The 26,148-nt window shown below is 39.6% G+C and overlaps 1 protein-coding gene across 16 annotated transcripts in view; it reads right to left on the minus strand.

Annotated features, from left to right (window-relative positions):
- The window catches only part of CADPS (calcium dependent secretion activator), a 479,603-nt gene that overhangs the window by 366,673 nt on the left and 86,782 nt on the right, over nucleotides 1–26,148 (minus strand). For all 16 annotated transcript variants that reach the window (XM_029242782.1, XM_029242794.1, XM_029242791.1 and 13 more), the window contains exon 3: nucleotides 2,621–2,734. In XM_029242782.1, the coding sequence (XP_029098615.1) occupies nucleotides 2,621–2,734 (114 nt within the window). The remainder of the gene's footprint in view (nucleotides 1–2,620; nucleotides 2,735–26,148) is intronic.

Genomic DNA, 26,148 nt, shown 5'->3' on the forward strand with positions numbered 1-26,148 from the left:
AACCAAGTCACCTGGGGCCTTTTGCTGGGACTCTCAGCAAAGAAGTACTCTCTTTGCCCCTGGAGTTGCTAAGCTGGCAGGATGGGAACTTCCAGTGTTGTTCACACAGAAGGAACCTGCCCAAGAATGCAGCCAACCAGGGAAGAACAAAGCCGAGGTGTGGGGGGAAAGATACCCACCCTGCTGGCATCTTTGGAGTCTCTGGATCCAGTCACATCGATCCAGCTAAAGCCAGATCTATCCCTGGACTTTCAAGCTGCTTGGGCCAACAAATCTCACTTTTGGCTTAAGCCAGTTTGACCTAGGTGTCTGTACTTGTAATCCAAAGAGACCTGCCTGGGACAGATACTGACAGGGAAACAACTGCATCCCAGAGGAGGGCAGAGAAAGACGCACGAGCTTCTCCACTGCCCAAGAGTAGAGGGAGAGAGAGAAAGGGATGGGTAATCAACCTGGAGTGTGCCCCAGTGAAGGATTAATCCTGATCCCTTGACTGGGGACCTGTTTCAGAGGATTAGGCTTCCCAGGAAACATGAATCTTAAGACTCTCTAAAGCTTTGCTAATGACTATGGTAAATAATTAATACCCCACGTTATTTCCTGTTGCTCAGATCTTAATATTAAATATTCAGTAATTTCTTAATGTCTGTATTCTCACCAGACTTAAAGGAAGCTCTTTCAAATAAACTAGCCACGATAGAGGAAGATACCAGGATCACTATAGATGTCGTGGTAATTTCCAGAGGCTCATTAGCAAGTAGATGACTATTAATTTTCAAATTTAATTAATAGACAGAAGTGGCACTTTCTTGCAATTTATATCATTAGTCAAATGAGCCTTCTCATTAAGATCTGCAAGCTACAAGTTTACAAACTGGTGAATGACTTTAAACATGGAGAACTATTGATAAGGGACTACCTGGTCTCAACTGGGTTTTGGATTTTGACAAAAGGGGGAAAAATTAATTTCATTCCCTGGCGGTTTCTAAACAGAACTTTTCTTAAATATATTTAGGTTATTCACTACCACACCACCACTGTGATTACAAACCTCATTTCCACTCTCCCTTAAATCCAACCAAAAAATGTGTCACATCAGAGAAAGCACCAAGTTCGACCCTTATTGGCAATCATTAATACTACTTGTATTAATGAAAAAATGTTTAAATTTGACACATATGAAAACAAACCGGATGTCTAGAACAGATCCAAACAGGAATTTCATGGAGGAAACGGTGTGCAAGATGAGTCTGTGGATGGACCCAGCAAACATCACAGAGACAAAGGCTGTTTACTATTAAAGGCTAATTAGGAAATAAATCAATAATATTTTCACAAGATCTAATTGCAATCTTGCTCCACTCTCTCCATGAAAGAAGGAGTCAAGTGCTGTAGCAATAGGAAGGAGAGTTTTACCGAATCAATCAAGTAACTTTTTTAAAGCATCTTCTGAGAAATGGAGCACCCAATGGGAAGAAGAAGCATGTACTTGGAGCATCAGCAAAGTGGGAGCACCTGTTTTTGTTTTAAAATAATTTTCTACCTAATAACTGAAAAAAGAAAGGAAGGAAGAAAATCAGCAAAGCAATCCCATGGGGGAAAAATCAGAAGTCTGTTGGGTTTCCTAACACAATTTATTGTTATTAGGTTGAATTGCATATGGCAGGATTCCATCAGTTTTTTAATGCTTAGGGGGTGGTTTCTAATGGTTTTAATCTAGCCTTGACAATAGGTAAGACATTTGGGGCACAGGATTCCAAATACAGAGAATATCTGGTTCAGATGAAAATAGATTAATACAAAGTTAAATGTCTTTCAAAGACCAAATGATATGTATGTGAGGTAAACATTACCAATAGGAAGATATGGCATGTTCACTTCATTAATGACGTACAAACGATAGCAAATGTGCACATTTTGAAAGAATAACTACAAAATTTAAAATACTAGTGGAATTCTAACTTCACTTTACTGATAAATAAACCTCTGAAGTCTAGAGGTGAAAATTCACTTAAGGTATATACTCAGGATATATTTTCTCACTTACAGGTTTCTACCTGAGAACAGTGCTGCATTTTGGATGCTGCTCTAGCTTGCAGAAAAGAACTCACAGCACCATTTTAATGGAGAGAACGAGGAAGCTAGTGAAGGCAACATCCTTTGGAGGTGTTGCCATCCTTTACAAAGTGGGTAAGTGGTGGGAAAATGCTTCCAAGTGAGTTCAAGTCTTAGCCTGTGGCATTTTAACAGCTGTGTGACCTTGAGTAATTAACCTAACTTCTCTGAGCCTCAGTCTCTTCATCAGTAAAATGGGAATAATAGCAGTACCTAACTCAAAGACTGTTGTCAAGATTAAACAAGAAATGGTACATAAAGTACTCACCACTCTGCCTGTTATAACAATCGGTTGGCAAACAGTAGCCTTTCTTCCCCACTCCCCCCATACCCTGCCGAACAACATGCTCTTTTCCTTTAAATTGTAACCAATCACCAACCCCTTGGGCTCAGGAGGGATGGCCCTGTAGAAGGCCAAGGCTACTATTCTCACTGACCAGTAGTTCAGAAACCCTGAGCTTCAGGCTCAAGCAGTCTTGGCATTCTTCTGCCCGGTGAATCTTACCTCGTAGTAACTCTGGACAGCATTCATAAAGGCTTCGTCAGCCACGATTTGGGTTTCCCCATTGAGAAAAGCCTGAAACCGGTCCTTGACTGTCTGCAGCTGCTGTTTGCTGATCTGTAAGAAACAGAGAAGTAGGGGACAGTGAGGAATTTCTCTAGACAAGGATCACAGTTGCTTTACGTTGAAGATGCCAGGCCCATTGACGTGCTAGAGCTGGCTTATACAGGCGTGTGGGAGCTGATTATTATATTCATGGGAATTCTGTGAGGCAGTTGTTAAACAAAGCCATTACTAAAAATTAATATAAATTACAGCTAAATTATATTGAAAACAAGGGTAAGACACACTCAAAATTCAATGCTTCCTGGTTATTTTATCACATTTGCTATTATCTGAGTTTTTGAGGTCACTTACATCTATGTATTTGTATGGTGGAAATGATATAAAATGTGGTGCTACCACACATTTCTTCCCAATTTTGCATTCAATGATTTTTTTTATTGGAAGCTAGACATCAGCCAAGGTGGGAGTGTTTACACCATGGAAATTGGCAAATGCTACAAATCAGGGTTGGATTCTTTTGTTTGGTTTTTTGTTTTGTTTTTGTTTTTTTGGGAGACGGTTTTTTCAACACACCATTGCACAGGCCCCTCAGGTGGTCTGAAATATCCTGCTTTACAAAGATATAATAAACAAAACAGTAAGGTACTGACATAAAAACGGACACGTAGATTAATGGAACAAACCTGAGAACCCAGAAATTAATCCACATATATATGGCCAACTAATATTTGACAAGGGAGCGAAGAATACTCAATGGGGAAAGGAGAGTCTCTTCAATAAATAATGTTGGAAAACCGGATATTCACATGCATAAGAACGAAACTGCACTCCTATCTTACACCACTCACAAAAATTATTTCAAAATAGGTTAAAGACTTCAATGTAAGACCGGAAACTTTAAGACTACTAGAGGACAACGTAGGGTAAAAGCTCCTTGACATTGGTCCTGGCAGTGATTTTTTTTGGATATGACACCAAAAGCACAAGGAATAAAAGCAAAAATGAACAGGTGGGACTACATCAAACTCAAAAGCTTCCACATAGCAAAAGAAACAATCAGCAAAATGAAAATGCAACCTATGGAATAGGAGAAAATATTTGCAAACCATCAACCTGATAAGGGGTTAATGTCCAAAGTACGTAAGGAACTCATATACCTCAATAGAAAAAAAAGAATAAAAAAGTGCAGAGGACTGGAAGAGACAATTTTTCAAAGAAGACATACAAATGGCCAGCAAGTACATGAAAAGGTGCTCAATTTTACTAATTATGAGGGAAATGCCAATCAAAACCAAAATGAGCTATCACCTCACACCTGCCAGAGTAGCTATCATCAAAAAAACAAGATACAGGGCTTCCCTGGTGGCACAGTGGTTGAGAGTCCGCCTGCCGATGCAGGGGACACGGGTTCGTGCCCCGGTCCGGGAAGATCCCACATGCCGCGGAGCGGCTGGGCCCGTGAGCCATGGCCGCTGAGCCTGCGCGTCCGGAGCCTGTGCTCCGCAACAGGAGAGGCCACAACAGTGAGAGGCCCGCGTATCACAAAAAAAAAACAACAAAAAAACAACAACAAGATACAGGTATTGGCAAAAGTGTTGAGAAAAGGGAACCCCATGAACTGTTGGTAGTAATGTAAATTGGTGCAGGCACTGTGGTTCCTCAAAAAATTAAAAATAGAACTACCATAAGATCCAGCAATCCCACTTCTAGGTATACATCCCAAGGAAAGGAAGTCACTATCTTGAAGAGATATCTACACTCCCATGTTCATTGCAGTATTATTTACAATAGCCAGAACATGGAAACAACCTACCTGCCGATCAATGGATGAATGGATAAAGAAAATGTGATATATGTATGTATACACACACACACACGTGTGTATATATATACATATGTACACACACATATACACAAACACATATATACACATGTATACATATATATAACACGCACACATTGGATTATTATATACACAGAGACACAGACACACACGTTGGAATATTATTCAGCCATAAAAAAGGAAATCCTGCCTTTTACAACAACACGTATGAACCTTGAGGGCATTATGCTAAGTGAAATAAGTCAGACAGACAAAGATAAATACTGTACGTTCTCACTTATATGAGGAATCTAAAAAATCTGAACTCATAAAAAGAGAGACTAGAATAATGGTTACTGGGGGTTGAGGGGTAGGGGAAATGGGGTCCAAGGGTGCCAACTTCCAGCTATAAGATGAGTAAGTTCTGGGCATCTAATATGTACAGCATAGTGACTATAATTAACAATACTCTATTTTGAAAGTTGTGAAGAGAGTAATCTTACATGCTGTTACCACAAGAGAAAAACAGTAATTATGTGAGGGGATGGAAGTGTTAACTAACCTTATTGTGGTAAGATTTCACAATATATACATGTATCAAATTGTCACATCAGACATCTTAAACTTATATATATTATATTTCAATAATATCTCAATAAAGCTTGGGGGAAAATACCCTGCTAAGTGCAGCATGGCAATATACAAAGGTTTTCAAACTTTACTGTTGTTACATTCATGATCACATGAAAGGTGATATTTAGGTCCAAGATACACTTCCAGGATGTGGCATAGATAATTCGGGCAGTAGGTTATGTGTAATTCCCTGCCTCATCAAGCCCCCTTTCTTCCCCACATAGGAAAGCATTCCTGAAAGAGTCCTATTAATTCTTCCTCCTCCATTCTTTACCTGGCTGTGTCCCACTGTCCTTCAGTCTCAGCATGAGCAGTGCTAACTTATGAAGCCCTTCCCAAACCCTAACCTACATCTTCCTGCAAAGTCATTCCGGGGCACATCATTTATTCTAACTACTTGCTAGTTATGGTCAAGTTTGTTAGATGATCTGCCTTTCCTTGCTATTTTGATGTTTCCCCAGGGCCAACTTAGTGCTTTAATACATGGCAGGCATTCATGTTAAATGAATGAGTGAATGACTGAAGTATATGGAAGACAAATTATTTTTGAATATCCTTTCATCAGTTCTAATTTATCGAAAAACAAAGTCAGCTAAAAACTTTACTCTTTTAACCATTATTTATGCAAAGTCACACTTCCTAATTGACAATGGGACACTGTGAGAACTGCTGCTCTAGTAGAAAGAGGAAGAAGATCATTCCAGGCTCAGTTCTATCGACCATTGTGTCATCTTGGAAAAGCCACTTAGGTTCTCAGAATTGGCCACAGACTTAAAAGCCTTTCTGGAATAGGGCCGGATTTAAATAAATGAATGTTATCCTAGCTTCAGTTCTCTCACTTGAAAAATGATGATAATCCTTATTACTCACTACCTTGGGATGGTTATAGCTACTCAATCACATGAGTTCTTTAAAATTATGATTTTGTACATTCATTTAGAGTGTTTGCACCATCAGAGTCAATATAAGTCTTGTTACTAGAAAATAAAGCTTCAAGCTACAGGAGACTGAAGCCTCACATGAGCTTTAACTCCATCAGGAAATGAATCAAAACAGACTTTTGAGAACAGACATAGATGAAAGTCGGGGTGCTTTAGCTAATTTTTGTACTTTGGGAGAAGTGGGGAGTAGTGAATTGGGGGGCAGATATAGAGGGGGTAGTTTTGTATCACATTCATATTTGTTTTGTTCTAGAGCACCACTGCCCAATGTCAGTGTAATTTTACATTTTCTAGTAAATTTAGATTTTCTAGTCACATTAAAAAAAAGTAAAAAGCAGGTGAAATGAATTTTCATATACTTTGTTAGACCCAACATGTCAAGATAATATCACGTTGACATGTAATCATTAGAGAAATTATTAATGAACTATCTTACGTTCTTTTTTTACACTGTGTCTTTGAATCTAATGTACTTTACACTTAAAGTACATCTCAATTCAGAATAACCCCACTGCAACTTTTCAGTAGCCACATGTGGCTAGTAGCTACCATACTGTACAGCGTGGGCCTAGCGCATGGAATGAAGTCACTTCTAAGCCGCTTAAGCTTTCCTGTTCTGACGCAACGATATTGGTTATCAGCGGAGTTATACAGAAAATCATAGTGATTTTGTATGTGCTTGAAATCATTTACACCGAAATATCAGGCAGCGGTTGATTTGCTCATAAAAATGACATCATCATGTGAATTTCTTTCACGCAGGCGGATTTAAGTCTCAAAGCTTTACAGCATAGCACCACCAGAGGCATCTCACAGAATGTCTTGCTCAGAATTCCTTCCAAGTCTGGATTCATACTAACTCTGCATGATTTCGGGGGGTGGGATGGAGTGGGGTGATGGGGCAAGAGAGGGAAGGGAGATCCATAAACCCTGCTTTTGCCTTAAGTGCTTAAGTAATGTGAAATAAAATAAGGTGAACACCATCTGAAGCATAAAGATTGTTGACCCAGGCCAAATCCATTATCACCCTAACCTTTTGTTAAATAAGCCTAGTGTTCATTTATTTTAAGAAATATTTACCGAGCACCTAGCCCCTGCCTGGTCCTGCCCCAGGCCCTGAGGTCAACAAAATACATTCGACCTCTCAACTCACCGGCCAGGGCTAGGCACTGGGGTATCAGCATACCAAAAACAAACAAAAGTATGGTTTAGGGTTTCAGAGGAGAGAGATTACAGACTATAAACTTCACAAAACAAAATTTGAAAAATAGATATATGTATAACTGAATCACTTTGCTGTATACCTGAAACTAATCCAACATTGTAAATTAACTACACTATGATATAAAATTAAAATTTTTTTAAAATTACCACAAATGGGATGGTTTAAAAAAAAAAGAGAAGGCCTCCAGGAACATTCATTTCAGTTGAGTTCAGAGAACTCACATCATGAAGCCCCACAAAACATACCCCACTTCCCTGGATACCCCAAGTTCCAGGCAGAAGAGTTAGGGACACGGGTTATCGTAGCAGAGCTATGTTTGCATCTGGGCTTGGCACCTGCCCATCCGTGTTCACTACTTTTCTCAGCACTAATTTAACAAGCATAGTGTCCACTTAATCAACTCACTAGCTGTGTCTCACTAGGCAAACGGCTAACCTCTGGACACCTCAGCATTTTTTACCTGTAAAATGGTGCCAATAGTGACCTCATACAATCGCTGTCAGGATTAACTGCGATACGTAAAATAGCCATTGCAGAACCTGGCACAGCATGTACGCTCAATGGACATCAGGTGCTGTGAAGCTTGATCCTCTTGAGTCTTCGCCTTGAGAAAGGCAAAGACTGTTCCCTTGAGAAGGCATGCCCGTGGGAAAATTCCACATGTATCTTCAAAATCCAGCCCATGGGCTCCTTCCCAGCCTTCCCCAGCTGGAGTTTTCTACTTGCTCAGGACTTTGTTCACAGCCCTAAGGGCAGATGCATCATGCTCTGGAGTAGTTCTTTACTTAAACACCAGTGCTCAGAGGCAGGGTCAGGAGTTGAGAATGTAGGCTTGGGGTCAAAGGGATATGGGTTCAAATCCTAGTAATATCACTCATTTCCAAGGTGGCTGACCTTGGGAAAGCTACTTTCCCTAACCTTTGGTTCTTCAAGTATAAAATAGGGATTATAAAACCTATTTCCTAGGGTTGCTGGAAAGATGACTAGGAAATGGGATGATGTAGCCATGGATCTTAGCACACTCTAGGACAAAAGAAGAGTCCAATGATAAGGGGCAGGCCATAGACTAAATGCCCCAGGGCCCTTCATGATGTGGCCACTGTCCACTCCTGGCTTTGCCTCGTCTCACTCTGCTCTCCAATGACTCTGCTCTGGCCACACTGGCCTCTTTTCTCCTTCTCAAATTCACCCTAACCTTTCTTGCCCAGGAGCCTTTGCACTTGCCGTTCCCCCTGCCTGAGTTGCTCTTCCCCTGCCTCTCCCCATGGCTGCCAACTTCTCCCCCTGAAGACTCAGCCTACCCAGCATGTCCCACGAAGGTCTTCCCAGACCACCCTGCCTACCATGATGCTCCCCCAAACTAATCCAAGTTGCCCTAGACCCTATGCATTTCCTCCACAGCCTTTATGAGAGTATTTACCTTTTTCTAAGATAAATTTATTTGATTGAATTGTAACCTGCATGTAGAAAAATATACCTCATAAGCACAAAGCATGAGAAATCTTCACAAAGTGAACTTTCCCATGGAACCAATCCTCTTATCAAGATAAACAACATGACCTGGACCCCAGAAGCTCCTGCACGTCCCCAAAGGCATTACCCCCCTCCAAAGGTAACCTTTCCTTTTTTTTACATCTTCATTGGAGTATAATTGCTTTACAATGTTGTGTTAGTTTCTGCTGTATAACAAAGTGAATCAGCTATATGTACACATATATCCCCATATCTCCTCCCTCTTGCGTCTCCCTCCCTCTCACCCTCCCTATCCCACCCCTCTAGGTGGTCACAAAGCACCAAGCTGATCTCCCTGTGCTATGTGGCTGCTTCCCACTAGCTATCTCTTTTATTTTTTTTTAATTTTTATTTTATTTTTTATACAGCAGGTTCTTATTAGTTATCTATTTTATACATATTAGTGTATATATGTCAATCCCAATCTCCCAGTTCATCCCACCACGAACCTCTGCCACTTTCCCCCCTTGGTGTCCACGCGTTTGTTCTCTACATCTGTGGTGACCTGACTTCTATCATCACAGATTGATTTTGTCTGTTTTTGAACCTGATGTCAGTGCAATCAAGCATTACAAGATTCTGGCACATGGTTGGGGGTAGCGATCACTTGGTCATCCTCAGTGCTGACTAGTACAACATGGTATGACTCTACCACTATTTATCCATTCTCTTATTGATGGACAGTTGGGCCTTGTTTCTTTATTTTACAATTCTGCTTTCTTTTCATTGTCTATCTCCCTATAAGAGCATCTGTTTCACAGGTCCAAGAAGCACATCTGTCTCGTTTACTGCTGTGCTTCTAGTGTCTGGCACATAATGGGCTCTAACCAATTATGCGCTGAATGAATACATATGCTTACTGAGTGTTTAATATATCCCAGGCACAGTATTAAGCTCTGAAGATATAAAACGACCAAGGCACAGTCTTAGCTCTGTTTTCTTACAGTATAGTCAGAGATCATATTCATTTTTGATTCCCTAGCATCCTTTTGCTGACTGTATAAGTGAATGAAAATCTCTCTTAGGAACTCCCTTAAATAACAAGTCTAAGAACCGATCTGTAGGACAGAATTTATCTCTGGGTAAAAGTAACTGATCTAGATAGGATTGAATCCTGAAGGTGACCTTGCATGAACACACCAAGATAATTGGCCCAGAGTAACGGACGGTACAACTTTAAATAGACAAACAGGCTTCTATGAGCCGCTTACAAACAGAATCCTCCTAAAATAGAAGGCCATCTCAAAGCATTCAATATGTAAGGAAACAACTTGTGCATCAGATCAGAATCCAGAATTGAAGTAATGAGTTCCGAGAGCAGAAAGCCTGAACCGATGAAAGGTAATCATTGCAGAGAGAAGTGCTGCAGCAGCAGCATTTGCTAGAACTCTTCAAGCATTCTTGGTTCAATCCACCTCATTAAGCAAGGCCTGAAGATTCCCACTGCATTTCAGGCAGTTTGTAATCTACTACAGCATTCTGGAGAAGTGTGAAATGGGATCCACAGTGAAGAGAAAACCACACGTTCTAAGGGCTGGTCTCAGGAGAGGCAATGTTGAAGTTAGACCAACTCAGGTCACATCCCAGCTTGAATACAAGTCCTTGGGCACGTAGCTAACATTGGTTTTCTCCTCTGTAAATTGGAGATAATCTTATCTACCTTGTAGGGTTTTTGTGAAAACTAGATGACATAATATATGTAAGGTACATGTAGCACAGTATATGACACAGAGTAAGGACTTAATGAATAAACGAAACTAAGAAGTATTATTGTTAGGGTTTAGTTTTTCCTTTCCCCTTTCAATCTTTTAATCTTATTTCAATGCTCCCTTTTTCTTGTTTATTCAGTCATTTCAAGTTACATTTACCCCCTCTTGTTCTTCCCATTTTAGAGGCTGAAAAGCCAAGTACTTTTTTCCTGTCACCATTGCAGCTATAGGTAGCCATGTGACAGAGGCAGAAAGGTATTGAGGGTCTTCTGGAAAAGCTTTTGAATGAAATCCTCATAAAAAGGAACCTATCTGGGTGTATAACCTTTTCCTTTCTTGCTGCCTCCCTCTTCTGCTGAGAATACAAATATATTGTCTAGAACTGTGGTGTCTACCGTGTAACCATGAAGGAAGGTTGTGTTGGTATTTATATTTTTCAGGAGCTGCTCAAATATTTATAAAATGTCCATCTCTGGCCTTCTCATTATGTGAGAAAAAAATGAAGTGATATCTGTTCAAGTCATTGCATTTTTTCTTTTACTTGTAGCCAAATGCTTTCCTAATGTATACATACGACTTTCTCTAGGCATGAAAAAAAGCATACTTCCTAAGGTGCTGATTGGTTAATATGCCTCCTATGAGAGCAGCAATTGTGTTACGAAAGAGGGAAGAAGCAATGCTTACCCAGAAAGAATGACTCTAAAATGGTAGCATTCTAAGCATAGGGAAAAGGCAGTAGAAAATCATGTGGGGTGTTCAAGAGATGTTTCAATTATACACGTACATGAAGTCCTTCTCTTAAGTATAAGGTGAGCACTGTAGATTACAATCTATTAATGTGAGCTATGTTTTTTCTTTTTTAAAAAAGAAACTATTATTCCATTGCAGAAAACTGACAAAAATGTCAACAAGTACTTTATTTTTTATTATTATTTTTTAAAATCACTCATTTTATTTATTTTAAAATTTATTTATTTATTTTTGGCTGCATTGGGTCTTCGTTGCTGTGTGTGGGCTTCTCATTGTGGTGGCTTCTCTTGTTGCAGAGCACGGGCTCTAGGTACTTGGGCTTCAGTAGTTGCAGCATGTGGGCTCAGCAGTTGGGGCTAGCGAGCTCTAGAGCGCAGGCTCAGTAGTTGCGGCGCATGGGCTTAGCTGCTCTGTGGCATGTGGGATCTTCCCGGACCAGGGATCGAACTCGTGTCCCCTGCATTTGCAGGTGGATTCTTAACCACTGCACCACCTGGGAAGTCCCTCAACAAGTATTTTAAAAGCTTATGTTAGTCTAGAGAGATGAGGGCAATGTTTATTTAATTTCCTTTCCTTGAAGGTTATCAAAATTTATATTCGTCCATTAATTTTATTCATAAATAAAATCTTCTCTTCCTACAACCAGACTAAAATATATTCTACCCTAAATGAAGTCTCGCTTTTAGGAAAATTAAAAATCATATCATCCTAACCAAATATTTACTTATTTCCCTAAAATTTTTATCACCTTCTATATTATGTACAATTATACAACATATCCTGAAAAAAGCTGTTTTATGTGAGTTTTGTTCACTTTGCTTGAGGAAATAAATCAATTTGAAAGGCTTCATCACAGAAAAATATGACAATAATTCTGAAATGTAAGCTGAAAGGGCAAAAGTATTGAAGAGGGAGAAGTTATGCTGGGGCTGTAAACCCTAGCTTTCTCTTTGGAACATGATTTTCCTAAATTTCAACCATTCAAGTAATCTTTTCCAAAGTATGCCCTCTCTATATACCAACCATACTACTATTTACTTTAAATTTTGTCCTGAATATATTTCAAATAACTTCATTTTTAAACTGAAACTCTAAGCAATAATACCTGTGAAATCACAGGTTTTATGTACTAGCTATAGCTTACACAGATATGTACTATTATCTTTTATCCATCTACCACATTTTTAAAAGTGCTTCTTTAGAAAAAAAATTTTAATCTGCGATATATAAAAGTTCTTGCTCCTTTTTTAAAATTTTAGGGCAGCAGCTAAATATCTTTAACTTAATTACTACCTTTCAAAATTCAACTTGAATTTTTAAATCATTAAATAATAGACCAACCAACTGTGTTATTCCTAAAGACCTATTTGGGCAGGAGAGAAAGAACGAAGCGTTCTGTGACCCAAGAAAAGTGACCTTGGGAACAGAATTTAAACACTAAGCTGGAATTCTCTCAGAAAATACTTATTTAGTAGAAGAGGAAAAAAATTAGGAAAAATGAATTTAGAGAATGAGACAGACTAATCGTTGGATTAAAGATGGGATGAGAGGAGGTAAAGGATACAGGTAGAGGCAAAGAAGGGAAGAAGAAAGTAGCCTGTATACACACTGCAAAGCTCTTAAAAGTTGGATCAAATGTCCTATCCTTGAATGTAACACTTCTAGTTTTTTAAAAAATAAGACTATATTTTTCCAATTTGGAAGCACTCAGGCAGTATTCACCCAGAATCTTCTGACAGGTGGTCAGATATGAATTCTTAGAGTCAAAGTCCTCATGGAGAGTTGTTCAAGTTGCCACGAGTCTCAAATATTTTGGTTTCAAGTCTCTTTACATGTTGAAAATTTACTGAAGACTCCAAAGGAGCTTTTGTTTATGCAGTTTACATCTACTGATATGTACTGTAATAGAAATTAAAACTGGGGAGTTTAAAATATTGATGAATTAATCAAAAATAACAATACATTTTCTACATGTTAACCTAAATAACACTCTAAGAAAATAACTATATTTTCTAAAACAAAAATTAGTGAAATGGCTGGCAACATGATACAGTATTGCAAATTTCTTTCAAAAATTAATAGAAGACAGCTGGATTCTCAAATCTGTTTCTGCATTCAATGTTGTAATACGCTGTTTTGGTTGAAGCATGTGAAGAAACTCTGGAAGCGTGTGAAGAAACCTCCCACAGATACGCTGTTGGAAAATGGAGGGATATTTTAATAGCCCTTTGAGAGAGATGTGGATTATCTTTGACACTATACCAAAGCTCAACTAGTGGTACTTTCTTAAAAGTTTGTTGCAATGTAAAATTGGAAACCTCATCAGTGACCTTTCTGTACTCTATTACATTAAAATTCATTGGTCTATGGGGTAAGACAGGAATAAAGACGCAGAGCTACTAGAGAATGGACTTGAGGGTATGGTGAGGGGGAAGGGTAAGCTGTGGCAAAGCGAGAGAGAGGCATGGACATATATACACTACCGAACGTAAAATAGATAGCTAGTGGTAAGCAGCCGCATAGCACAGGGAGATCAGCTCCATGCTTTGTGACCACCTAGAGGGGTGGGATAGGGAGGGTTGGAGGGAGGGAGACGCAAGAGAAAAGAGATATGGGAACATACGTATAACTGATTCACCTTGTTATAAAGTAGAAACTAACACACCATTGTAAAGAAATTATACTCCAATAAAGATGTAAAAAAAAAAAAAATTCATTGGTCTAGCTTGCTCTTTGAATGAATCATTTCTCCATGCATGGTTTTTTAAAAGTATCATGCATTGGTTATAGGGAAATAGTAGTTCACTGAGTTATGAAAATATTTCAAATATTGATACATTTCATTACACAATAACAAAAAATCGTGTTATTTACTATCATACTGGCGTCACTAAAGAAGCATTTAGGTGTTAGGAAACTGTCAAGCTATACTGGTGGATGGAAAGCTCAAATTTTATCACTGGCAAAAAATACTACCAATTGCTTTTCTTGAATTAACAGGCTACCTCCATTCATTTCCTAGAAAACACTGGCAAAACAACTAAATTTGCATAACCTCAGTTTTTCCTTTCTTTTCTTTTTCTTTTTCTCAGTTGTTCTTTCAAAGTAAAATTGATGCTCCATTACCAAAAAAATGGCTAGTTCATCGGCAACTCAATCAGTCCAGTCCCTTTCCAGGAGACAATCACTGCTTTTGTTATGCAGTCTGAGTGCTTTATGTATATTTACCATTTCATTATACAGAGTATTGAAAGGGTGTACTCAGGGTCAAATTTTAATGAAACCAATAATGTCCACCCCTTCATCAAGAAGAGTACCCAAGGCTTCCCTGGTGGCGCAGTGGTTGGGAGTCCGCCTGCCGATGCAGGGGACGCGGGTTCGTGCTCCGGTCCGGGAAGATCCCACATGCCGCGGAGCGGCTGGGCCCGTGAGCCATGGCCGCTGAGCCTGCGTGTCTGGAGCCTGTGCTCCGCAGCGGGAGCGGCCACAGCAGTGAGAGGCCCGCGTACCGCAAAAAAAAAGAAAAAAAAAGAAGAGTATCCAGTGAGTCTGGCAGTTTTTAAACAGTGAGTAAGTGGCGGTAAGGACGACAATGACTAGTATGGTTTGGCACTAGCAGGTTCATTCACCATGGCTTTTGCACCATTAGTGCACATGTCAACACACTGGGGCAAAAAAGCAAATAGTGTCTTAGTATTGCTAGGGAACTCATCTTGTAGACCCCCAAGGGTACATGGACCACACTCTGGGACCTTACCAGAGTGATCTAGCGAATCACCAAACTTGACCAGCTATTAGTGCTACCAGGAAGGCAGCCAGGAGGAGAGTGGAAGGGTACGATCTTAGAGAGGGAAGCAGGGAACAGAACATGGTGCAAGGTCTTCTGTGCCTAAGTGCAGAGTTAGGATTTAACTCAAAGTAGGATGGGCAAAAACCACTGAAATGTTTCCTTCATGACATGTCAAATCTGACATGATTAGAAAGCACACAGGATCAGAGAACACTCATGAGTTCTCAGGTTCAGAGAAGAACCAGGAGAAGGTTTCACGCAATCTAAATGACATCTAAGGAGAGGCGGGTCTTGAATAGTGTCTAAAATCTTAGTTGGCAGAGATAGGAATATCGGGGAGAAGGAAGGAGGGTCGGAACGTGGGAGAATGAATGAAAAGGGCATTCATGATGGGGTTACAGAAGGAGAGAAGAGAGAGAGAGAGATGATAAAATGTGGGACCTATATGGGGGGACAGAGTAAGAATTTCTTTTTGTCAGTTTATAATTTAAACCATGCTGACTAAAAAAAAAAAAAAAGATGCTCTCAGCACAAGCATCCAGTGTGTACAACAGGACGATCCAAAAATAAAGTCACAACAACCCACTGGAAATGGAGCGGTAGATAGTTTTCACTTGGCTGGAGCCCAGATTGCAAAGGCCAGCACGGCAACACGTAGAATCACGAAATCACTGAACACCAGTTCAGTGAGTCTTATGAGGTTTAATAGTGAACGTATCAGTAGCAATTATTTCCAGAGAAAAAGCTGAAAAAATCTGAATGCAGTCTACATAGAAGTTATAGAAGATTCTTTAATGTAACACCTCACAAACTGGGGGGCTTCACCAAAACTGATGCACGTCAGAACCTTGTCCTGTCGGTCATGACAGTGAAAGAATGTACGCTAGATCAGCAGTTACCATTCAGGCTACTGTGGTATTTGGAGGGATGTGGAGATCTTAACTGGTTCCAACAATCTCCATCATTATGCAGAGGGGCAGAGGGAAGAAATAGGACAAAGTCGGGAGGTTTTCTGAAGCGGGAAACACTAAAGACACAAGTGCAAACCCTTATATAAACGATGGACTTTAGTTAATAATACTGTATCAATATTGGTTCATCAGTTGTACCAATGTCCCACACTAATGCAAGATGCTAATAATAGGGGAGACTGTTGAGGGAAGTGGGGATGCCGAGTATGTGGGAACCCTGTGCTTTCCACTCAATTTTTCTGTAAACCTAAAACTGCTCTAAAAAATAAACTAGTTTGATTAAACACACACAACACACACACACACACACACGTGCGAGTTTTCTATACAGGGGACCAAATATAGCAGCACGCACAATGCAGCCCTAGGCCTGCACAGGGGAGAACAGAAAATCCTCCCACTCAAGCTTGTCCTGAGATTCAGAGTAGCAAAGAGTAAAAAGCCATCAGTGCTCTCGAGTTCCACTGCCCAACGCCTTGTTGCAATATGAACCAGCTGGATTGGACAGAGGTTTCCGAAGACCTTTCTGCATCCACAAATGAGTTCTGGCTTATTAAAATGATATTTCTTATTGGCTCAATTCCCTCCCCCAGGATTCTGTTACTGATAATTTAAAAGCATCGGTGATGTAATTACCCTTGCTCTATCCAACAGAGAAACAGTGTGGGTTCCTTTCGGAAGTGGGTAAATTTCCTGCAATTTGAGCGATACCACTTTTCCTAACAAACAGACAAGCAGTGTTGATTTCATGTGCGGGTAAGCACGTGGACAGACTGCGTGGAATATCACTGAAATCTCTTTAAGGAAAGTTGCTTTTTTACCCATTGTGATATTTGTCTGCAGTCGGGGAACAACATGCTTTTATGCTGTGTCTAGAACATTGCCCCTATAGGCAATAAGAAGTCGAATGTCATTTTTCTGTAAGTCCTCACAACTCCACTGATGCATTGTTCTTTTTTTGGCTATTACTGCCATTGGAGAGCATTTCCCTCTGCCCTCTCCCTTCACTTTCTTCACTTGGCTAAAGCTTACTTTTCTGGCAAAATGCTAATAAAGTCACCTCTCTCTGATGGCCCCTCCTACTCCCTAAGCTAGATCCCCTTGGTCTGAACTCCCTCCTCCCCTGCCTCTTTGCATTTATTATAAATTAACATAAAGCATGAACTTGGAGACAGGCAACCTTGGGTGAGAGGACACACACTTATCTACTCACATAACACATAACCGGGAGGCTTGTCCCAGGGTAGACTCCACAGTCTCCCTCAGGAGTGTTCACTGCCCTGAGCGCTCACAGCAGACAAAGCCACCAGCCCCGTGGCAGCTGAGTTGGCTGTGGCCAAACACAAGAGCAGTGAATGTGCAGGTAGGAAACACTTGAGGGTATGTCAGGACGTGCATGCATTGACACACTTCCATTTAGAAATACAGAAGCCTTTCCTACACAAACCTCCTCCTTTCAAAGAACAAGCAGCTTTGAAGTTGGGTGTGGAAACCCAGAGAAGAGCAGATAATGTTGGGTCAGCCTCGTGGGCCTCTGATATACCAGGATGAATGGAAGATGACACAGCGGACACCGAACATGGGTAGCCGAGAATCCTGGAGCAGAAATAGAAAGGGGGGCAATGTGGGACAAGGCTTCTGCAAAGAGCAGAAGGCTGGGAGGGCACAAAGGACTGGAGTGCCAAGGAAACTACTCCTGGGGGCCAGGACATGCTGTGTTGGTAGAGGGGGGCAGATGGCAGTGGGAGTGATCCGAGGTGTCCCGTGGAAGCCATACACAAAGCCAAGCAGACCACAAGATGGCAGAGGTGATACAGAGGCTGGACATTCCAAGTCTTAGCATCTCAGAGACCACCTTCTGGAAGTTTGCCTCTTTGATTTTAGAAATTAATAAGAGACCAGGATGTAGGCTTTACATCCTCCACTGCACTATAATTTCTTATTTCCTTTTGGTCCCCAGATCTGATTGACTGAGTTTTGCTTTTGTTTTTCTTAGTTCTTTTTTTTTCTTTCTTATTAGTTATCTATTTTATACATATTAGTGTATATGTCAGTCCCAATCTCCCAATTCATCCCACCACCACCCCCATCCCCCATTTTTCTTAGTTCTAAGAAGCTTTTTAAAGAAAAACCTGAATATTAATTTCTAATCATCCTACCCTAATATTCCTCACCTCCCTCTAGTCTCCCCCAATCCCACACCAATACTATGCTGACATCTGCTCTACTAAGAAGTCTGGACTTGTGGTGAGGGTAGAGAAGAAGAGAAGCATCATTCTGGAACTGGCTGAAAAACTCTAGAAAAAGGAGAGGATGTCCAAAGGTAGGAGAAAGAAAAAGAAGAAAGGTGAGAAGAAAAAAGCATTTCCCCCTTGGTAATTTTTGCACAAGGCAGGCTAATGGGCCATCCTTAAAGTTGAATATCAACACTGACCAAATTTCTGGAGCCCAAATTCATTCATCCATCTATTCATTCATTTATTCATTCATTCATACATTCAAAGAGTTATTTATTGAGCATCATTATGTGTCAAGCGCTGTTCTAAGCACTGAGGATTCAATGGCAATTTAAAAAAAACAACCTGGCCCTTTTGGAACTACCATTCTGGATTACCCTCGTGATACCCAATGGATGGTATGAGTTCATGTCCAACATCTTACTTAATGTATAATAAAAGAAGAGGTAAATTCTGACTTATAATTTTCCAGACAGTCTCCAAAGGGAAAAAATGTCTTCATGGGTCAGATCTGGCTATGAAGACAGCCAAATTCCTTTCTATGGAAGGACATACAGAGTTGTATTATGTAACCCTGGACAGGAGGAAAAATAGCCAAAGAAACAATCTTTGGTGCTTAAGCATTGCATTTGAGGAGTTTTGAATATAGTCTAGACTGTTATCTTCCTAATAGCACCATCCTTCCAGAATATTCCTGAGGTTCCAAAAAGAAAACAAACAACAAAGAGTGTGGCTCTCCTTGAACAAAGGTGACCCAAGTGACAAGTCTGAGATCTGGGGGAGTCTCACTGATGTGTGTGCTTCTGGTCTGTGCCCCAGTAAAAGGCTGAATTAGTTTCAAGCACAGCTGGGAATGGTGCACCCCAAGTTTTTCCACCATCAAGAACTTCTATTTTTCCCTCCAAGGACCCAAGTTTTGAAAGTTGTCTCCTTCCTAAAACCCTGCATTTGACACCTAATAGTCTTTTCTCCTTCAGTTTTATTAATCAAAGGCCAAGTAAAGTTTGAGCTTCCGATCAGCAGTACCTCCACACTGAACTGATATAATTCCAGGCCCAATGTTTTAGTTATCCTGCGATAATAAAGAGACAGCAAATAGAAACCTGGGTTTGGGAGCTAGACAACAAGGTGGGGTTTGAATCTCAGATAATCACTTATTAGTTGTGTGACCTCAGGCAATGTACTTAACCTATTAGTTATGATTATAAAGTGAGACAAGTTTAAGAAAATACATATGCAAGGCTATTCATTGACGTATTACTTACAATAGCAAATGTCCATTTTTGGGGACTGGTTGAAGAAACTATTGAATCACCATGCAATGCAGTACAGTATAATTATAAGAAAGGAATGAAGAATCGTTTTAGATACTGACATGGAATGACCTCCAGTACACATTGTTAATAGAAACAATGATAGGCAGAGACATGTGCATATTTTATGGTACTATGCATCTAAGAGAAAGGAAGAGAAATAGACACACATACACACACACTCTTATATTTAAAAAATGGAAGATAAACCAAAGCTTGTAATGAAAATGATTTCCAGACTGTGATCTCTGAATTTCCCATGAAAATTGCCCAGGGTTCCTCTGCTGATTCCGTGTCTGAGGCATGTACTGTACATGAAGACCCTTATCTTATCAGAAATTAAGGAAGCTATCAAAGACTGCTGGGATCTTCTTAAAAGGATTCAGAAACCAGTTAGAGGAGCCTGACACTGGCCATAGATGATTTGAGAATCAATAAAAATAATGACTACACAGAATGTCACATAAAGTATGTTCAAATCATAACAGTATTCAACCAAAACGGAACAAAAACCATAATCGGTTACCTTCCAAGGTTGCTAAGGAACCAACCTGTTATTTTGGTAATACAAATGAAGAGAAAGTATCAACCTTTTTTTTTTTTTTTTGCCTTTCTTGTGTGATCTGTACCTCAGAGTAATCAAAAAACTGATATAGGAAATTTTCTCTTTACAGACTTGTTCCAGCTAGTAGGTGAAAAAAGAAAGAGTATCACCTGTTGCAACCCCTCAAAATAATGGATCTAGGTAATTGTCATCGAGGGCTATTAAGATCCCAAAAGGGAGAGAACTAGTTATTATGTGACTACTGATAGAAATGCAAACACTGCCTTTGAGGTATTCTTGTAAAAGAATCAGATTTTAATATGATAATTCACTGGATCCTACTACCAGTTTATGGGGGTTGCAGATGCTCATGTTAAATAGTACGAAGGGAGTACAATCAGCAAAATCCAGACTATGGGAAACTCTTCAAGACAAATGACCTGGTATCATCAACAAAAAAATTGCAAGCAAAATAATAATAACTTTAAAATAGGGGAGAGAAAACTCTATAGATTAAAAGACACACAAGCATCATCTCAATCAATTACAATATATGGACCTTATTTGGAATCTGATTTGAGTGAACAACAAAAAAAAATATTCGGGAGACCTCAGGGAAGTTAACTTATCAAGTATAATAATGGTACCATGGGTTATGTTTACAAAAACAGGTCCTTCTATTTTGGAGATTCATACTAAAATATTTATGGGTGTAATGATGTTTTGTCTGGAATTTGCTTCAAAATAATTCAATAGGGAGGTATGGGGAATATAGATAAAACAGACTGACGACGAAGTGACAGTTAATAAACTGAGGGATGGGTACATAGGGTTCATGACACTAACTTCTCTACTTATGTATATACATTTGACATTTCCATAATTTCCATACAGTTGAGGGATGGGTACATAGGGTTCATGACACTAACTTCTCTACTTATGTATATACATTTGACATTTCCATAATTTCCATACAGTTTTTCTAAAAGTTACTGAGTGATCTAACTCTGGTGGCAGTGGTGTTTGGGGCAGGGGCAGGGAATGTCAGCGACCAGGGCTATTTATAGCAATTTAACTTCCCCACCATGATAATACTGAGAGACTCAACCTCCCAACCCCATGAGGTTCATTTGCTCATACTGTACTTTGAATATTTTGAAAAACTGGATTGTGAATGTCACACACTTTGAGCCTTGCTTTTGTCATCCAGCAATTTTTATTGTTGTTGATACCAAAATAGCCTTCTTATAGAACGGCAGTGTTCACCCACTTCATATACGGTAAGATTTCTGGCCATTCCCCAAACTGAAAGAACCCAGGAAGAGAACGCAGTGTAACACCGTTAAAGATCCATCAGTTTCCCACCTCCCAACCCTGCCTAAGGCAGTTACATTAATAAACATAATATCAGCACAAATGAATAAGAAAACGGCAGAATCCAAACTTCCCCTCTCACTCCTCTTCAGCCTATTAAGAATTACAAAGATGAGCTCTTCAAATCTATCACGAGGCCAGCCCTCCCCAATGCAAAATAATAAGAAAAATATTGGATATATGGATAATCAACATCAACAGTGAACTATGTCCCATGCATACTATCTGGAGACAGTAGCTAATGATGGCTTGAAGCCATCACAGGTAGCAAGATATATAAATACCAAGCATCTTGGACATAAAGACAAACTCTTTAAAAAAAGAAAAAAGGATGTTATGGAGAGACCAATTTGAAAGCAAATAATGTTTTTGGAACATTAAATGTTTAAATCATTAAAAAAATTAAATCATTAACAAAATGATTCTTTTATTGTGTGATGTCAGGGTGCATCCATATATTTGATGTATCTCTAAAAATCTCTTTAAAATATTGAAAAAGATTTTATAAGCCTGATTAATCAGTATTCAAAAGTTTTGTACTAAGAGTTTTAATAAGTTTTAAACAAATTTAAAAATATATAAAGATGCAACATTTGCAGAACAATAGACTGACATTGGAAAAGACAACAATTCACTAGGTGGATTTCAACAAAAATCTCTGCATAATTGGTGGGAAGAAGTGAAACACAGATATCTTGATTTCACAAGTACATCCAGTGATGCCCATCTTCCATTTGGATCTAAGGATCTTTCTAATGCATCATTTCCAGTTATGACCAAGCAGTGAAAAAAACCCAGAACTTAGCTTTTGAGCTACTAATTGAGAAAGGATTAAACAAAAATTTCAAAAATACTGAAGCATATTCAAGCATATAACTTTCATCAAAACATCAATTACCTTTTTATGATATCAAAAATGCTTTGTATTGATACCATTGATAAATATAACAAAATCAAGTATTATTTCATCTTTTGTCCATCCTTCTTCATTTATACTTTACATATGTTTTTATTATGTACACAGTATATTAGTATAGTATCAGTTATTAATAAATAAACATAAAAGGGGTATCAGCAAAATGTTTTACTGACAGAGTGTGTGTTCAAAAAAGTCTGGAGACCACAGATATGGTGATTAAGGATCTTCACTCTGGAATCAGACTGTCTGAGTCTGAATTCTGGATCCACCACCCAGTAGCTATGTGGTCTTGAGAAAACAGCATTAGTTTTTTTAAACATTAGTTTATTTGTAAAGTAGGTATACTCTTAGCATCTTCATGATGATGTTGTAAAGATTAAATGAGCTAATATATGACACTGTAACTCTGTCCTTGGCATATGGTAAGTATATGAAAATGATAGGTACTATCTCAATCCTCATAACCGTGCTCATCATGTCACTGTCACCATCATCGTTATCATGCAACCCAGCCATCTGGCCACTACCATCTATGCTATGCTCTAAATATTAAAATTTAAGTAACCTTCAGTGTGTCTTTGAGGGAATCTCACACTTGCGTAAGAAATTCCATAACTTATTGTGGCAGTTTTATTAAAGCATGGCTGCTCAACTAGGTCAGGTGTCCCTCAAGGCTCCTTTGAATGACATGGCATGTATCACACACAGTCAACTCTGAAATAACTGAAGGGCAGAGAATGCAATACCTTTCCTCACTAGTTACCTCACTTAATTTGTTTACAAAGTACTTGAATGAAAAATAAGAGGCTCTTGGAAAAAAGCTGACAGGGCATAATGACAGCACTTTTTACCATATGTATCCTTTCTCTAGCTTCCTCTCAGTTTCTGCATGTGTGACTGCATTATACAGTTTCTGTATCCCTGGGTTTCCTTAGATGAGAACAAACTGAGTTAAGAGGAAGTTGAAAAGAGCATGCACTTTATTAGGGAGATACCCAGAAAGTTGGTGACTCATAGAAAGTTACTCATTTGTCAATGTCCACTTAAATGATTCACACCAGAAACAAGAAAAACTCAAACAACCTAATCTTACACCCAAAGGAACTAGGAAAAGAAGAACAAACAAAAAGCAAAGTTAGTAGAAGGAAATAAATCATAAAGATCAGAGCAGAAATAAATGAGATAGGGACTAAAAAAACAACAGAAAAGATCAATGAAACTAAGTTTGGTTCTTTGAAAAGACAAACAAAATTGATAAGACTTTAGCCAGACTCATCAAATAAAATGAGAGACATCCCAAGTAAATAAAATCAGAAATGAAATAGGAGAAGTCACAACCAACACAACAGAAATACAAGGGATCATCAGAGATTACTATGAACAACTGTACACCAATAAAATGGATAAGCTGGAAGAAATGGATAAATTTCTAGAAACATACACTCTTCCAACATTGAATCACGAAGAAATAAAAAATATGAACAGACCAATTACCAGTAATAAAATTGAATCAATAATAAAAAAATTCCCGAGATCCAGGAAACCAAGATGACGGAGTAGAAGGACGTGCTCTCACTCCCTCTGCAAGAACACCAGAATCACAACTAGCTGCTGGACAATCATCGACAGGAAGACACCGGAACTCACCAAAAAAGATACCCCATGTCCAAAGACAAAGGAGAAGCCAAAATGAGACAGTAGGAGGGGCACAAACACAGTAAAATCAAATCCCATAACTGCTGGATGGGTGACTCACAGACTGGAGAACACTTATACCACAGAAGTCCACCCACTGGAGTGAAGGTTCTGAGCCCCACGTCAGGCTTCCCAACCTGGGGGTCCGGCAACGGGAGGAGGAATTCCTAGAGAATCAGACTTTGAAGGCTAGTGGGATTTGACTGCAGGACTCCGACAGAACTGGGGGAAACAGAGACTCCACTCTTGAAGGGCACACACAAAGTAGTGTGTGCATCGGGACCGAGGGGAAGGAGCAGTGACAACAGGGGAGACTGAACCAGACCTACCTGCTAGTGTTGGGGGGGTCTCCTGCAGAGGTTGGGGTGGCTGTGGTTCACCGTGGGGACAAGGACACTGGCAGCAGAAGTTCTGGGAAGTACTTCTTGGCGTGACCCCTCCGAGAGGCTGCCATTAGCCCCACCAAAGAGCCCAGGTAGGCTCCAGTGTAGGGTCGCCTCAGGCCAAACAACCAACAAGGAGGGAAGCCAGCCCCACCCATCAGCAGTCAAGCAGATTAACCTTCTACTGAGCTCTGCCCACCAGAGCAACAGTCAGCTCTACCCACCACCAGTCGCTCCCATCAGGAAACTTGCACAAGCCTCTTAGATAGCCTCATCCGCCAGAGGGGCAGACAGCAGAAGCAAGAAGAACTACAGTCCTGCAGCCTGTGGAACTAAAACCACATTCACAGAAAGAGAGACAAGATGAAAAGGCAGAGGGCTAGGTACCAGATGAAAGAACAAGATAAAACCCCAGAAAAACAACTAAATGAAGTGGAGATAGGCAACCTTCCAGAAAAAGAATTCAGAATAATGATAGTGAAGATGATCCAGGGCCTCGGAAAAAGAATGGAAGCAAAGATCGAGAAGATGCAAGAAATGTTTAACAAAGACCTAGAAGAATTAAAGAACAAACAAACAGAGATAAACAATACAATAACTGAAATGAAAACTACACTAGAAGGAATCAATAGCAGAATAACTGAGAAGGAAGAACGGATAAGTAACCTGGAATACAGAATGGTGGAATTCACTGCTGCGGAACAGAATAAAGAAAAAAGAATGAAAAGAAATGAAGACAGCCTAAGAGACCTCTGGGACAACATTAAACACAACAACATTCGTATTACAGGGGTCCCAGAAGGAGAAGAAAAGGAGAAAGGACCCGAGAAAATATCTGAAGAGATTATAGGCAAAAACCTCCCTAACATGGGAAAAGAAATAGCCACCCAAGTCCAGGGAGCGCAGAGAATCCCATACAGGATAAACCCAAGGAGAAACACTCCGAGACACACAGTAATCAAATTGGCAAAAATTAAAGACAAAGAAAAATTATTCAAAGCAGCAAGGGAAAAGCGACAAATAACATACAAGGGAACTCCCACAGGGTTAACAGCTGATTTCTCAGCAGAAACTCTACAAGCCAGAAGGGAGTGGCATGATATACCTAAAGTGATGAAAGGGAAGAACCTACAACAAAGATTACTCTAGCCGGCAAGGATCTCAAGGATCTCACTCAGATTCGATGGAGAAATCAAAAGCTTTACAGAAGAGCAAAAGCTAAGAGAATTCAGCACCACCAAACCAGCTCTACAACAAATACTAAAGGAACTTCTCTAAGTGGGAAACACAAGAGAAGAAAAGGACCTACAAAAACAAACCCAAAACAATTCAGAAAATCATCATAAGAACATGCATATTGATAATTACCTTAAACGTGAATGGATTAAATGTTCCAACCAAAAGACACAGGCTTGCTGAATGGATACAAAAACAAGACCCATATATATGCTGTCTACAAGAGACCCACTTCAGACCTAGGGACACATTCAGACTGAAAGTGAGGGGATGGAAAAAGATATTCCATGCAAATGGAAATCAAAAGAAAGCTGGAGTAGCAATACTCATATCAGATAAAATAGACTTTAAAATAAAGAATGTCACAAGAGACAAGGAAGGACAGTACATAATGATCAAGGGATCAATCCA

This window comes from Monodon monoceros, unplaced genomic scaffold (genome assembly GCF_005190385.1).
Source record: "Monodon monoceros isolate NGI ecotype Baffin Bay Population unplaced genomic scaffold, NGI_Narwhal_1 Super_Scaffold_3, whole genome shotgun sequence".
Lineage (NCBI taxonomy): Eukaryota > Metazoa > Chordata > Mammalia > Artiodactyla > Monodontidae > Monodon > Monodon monoceros.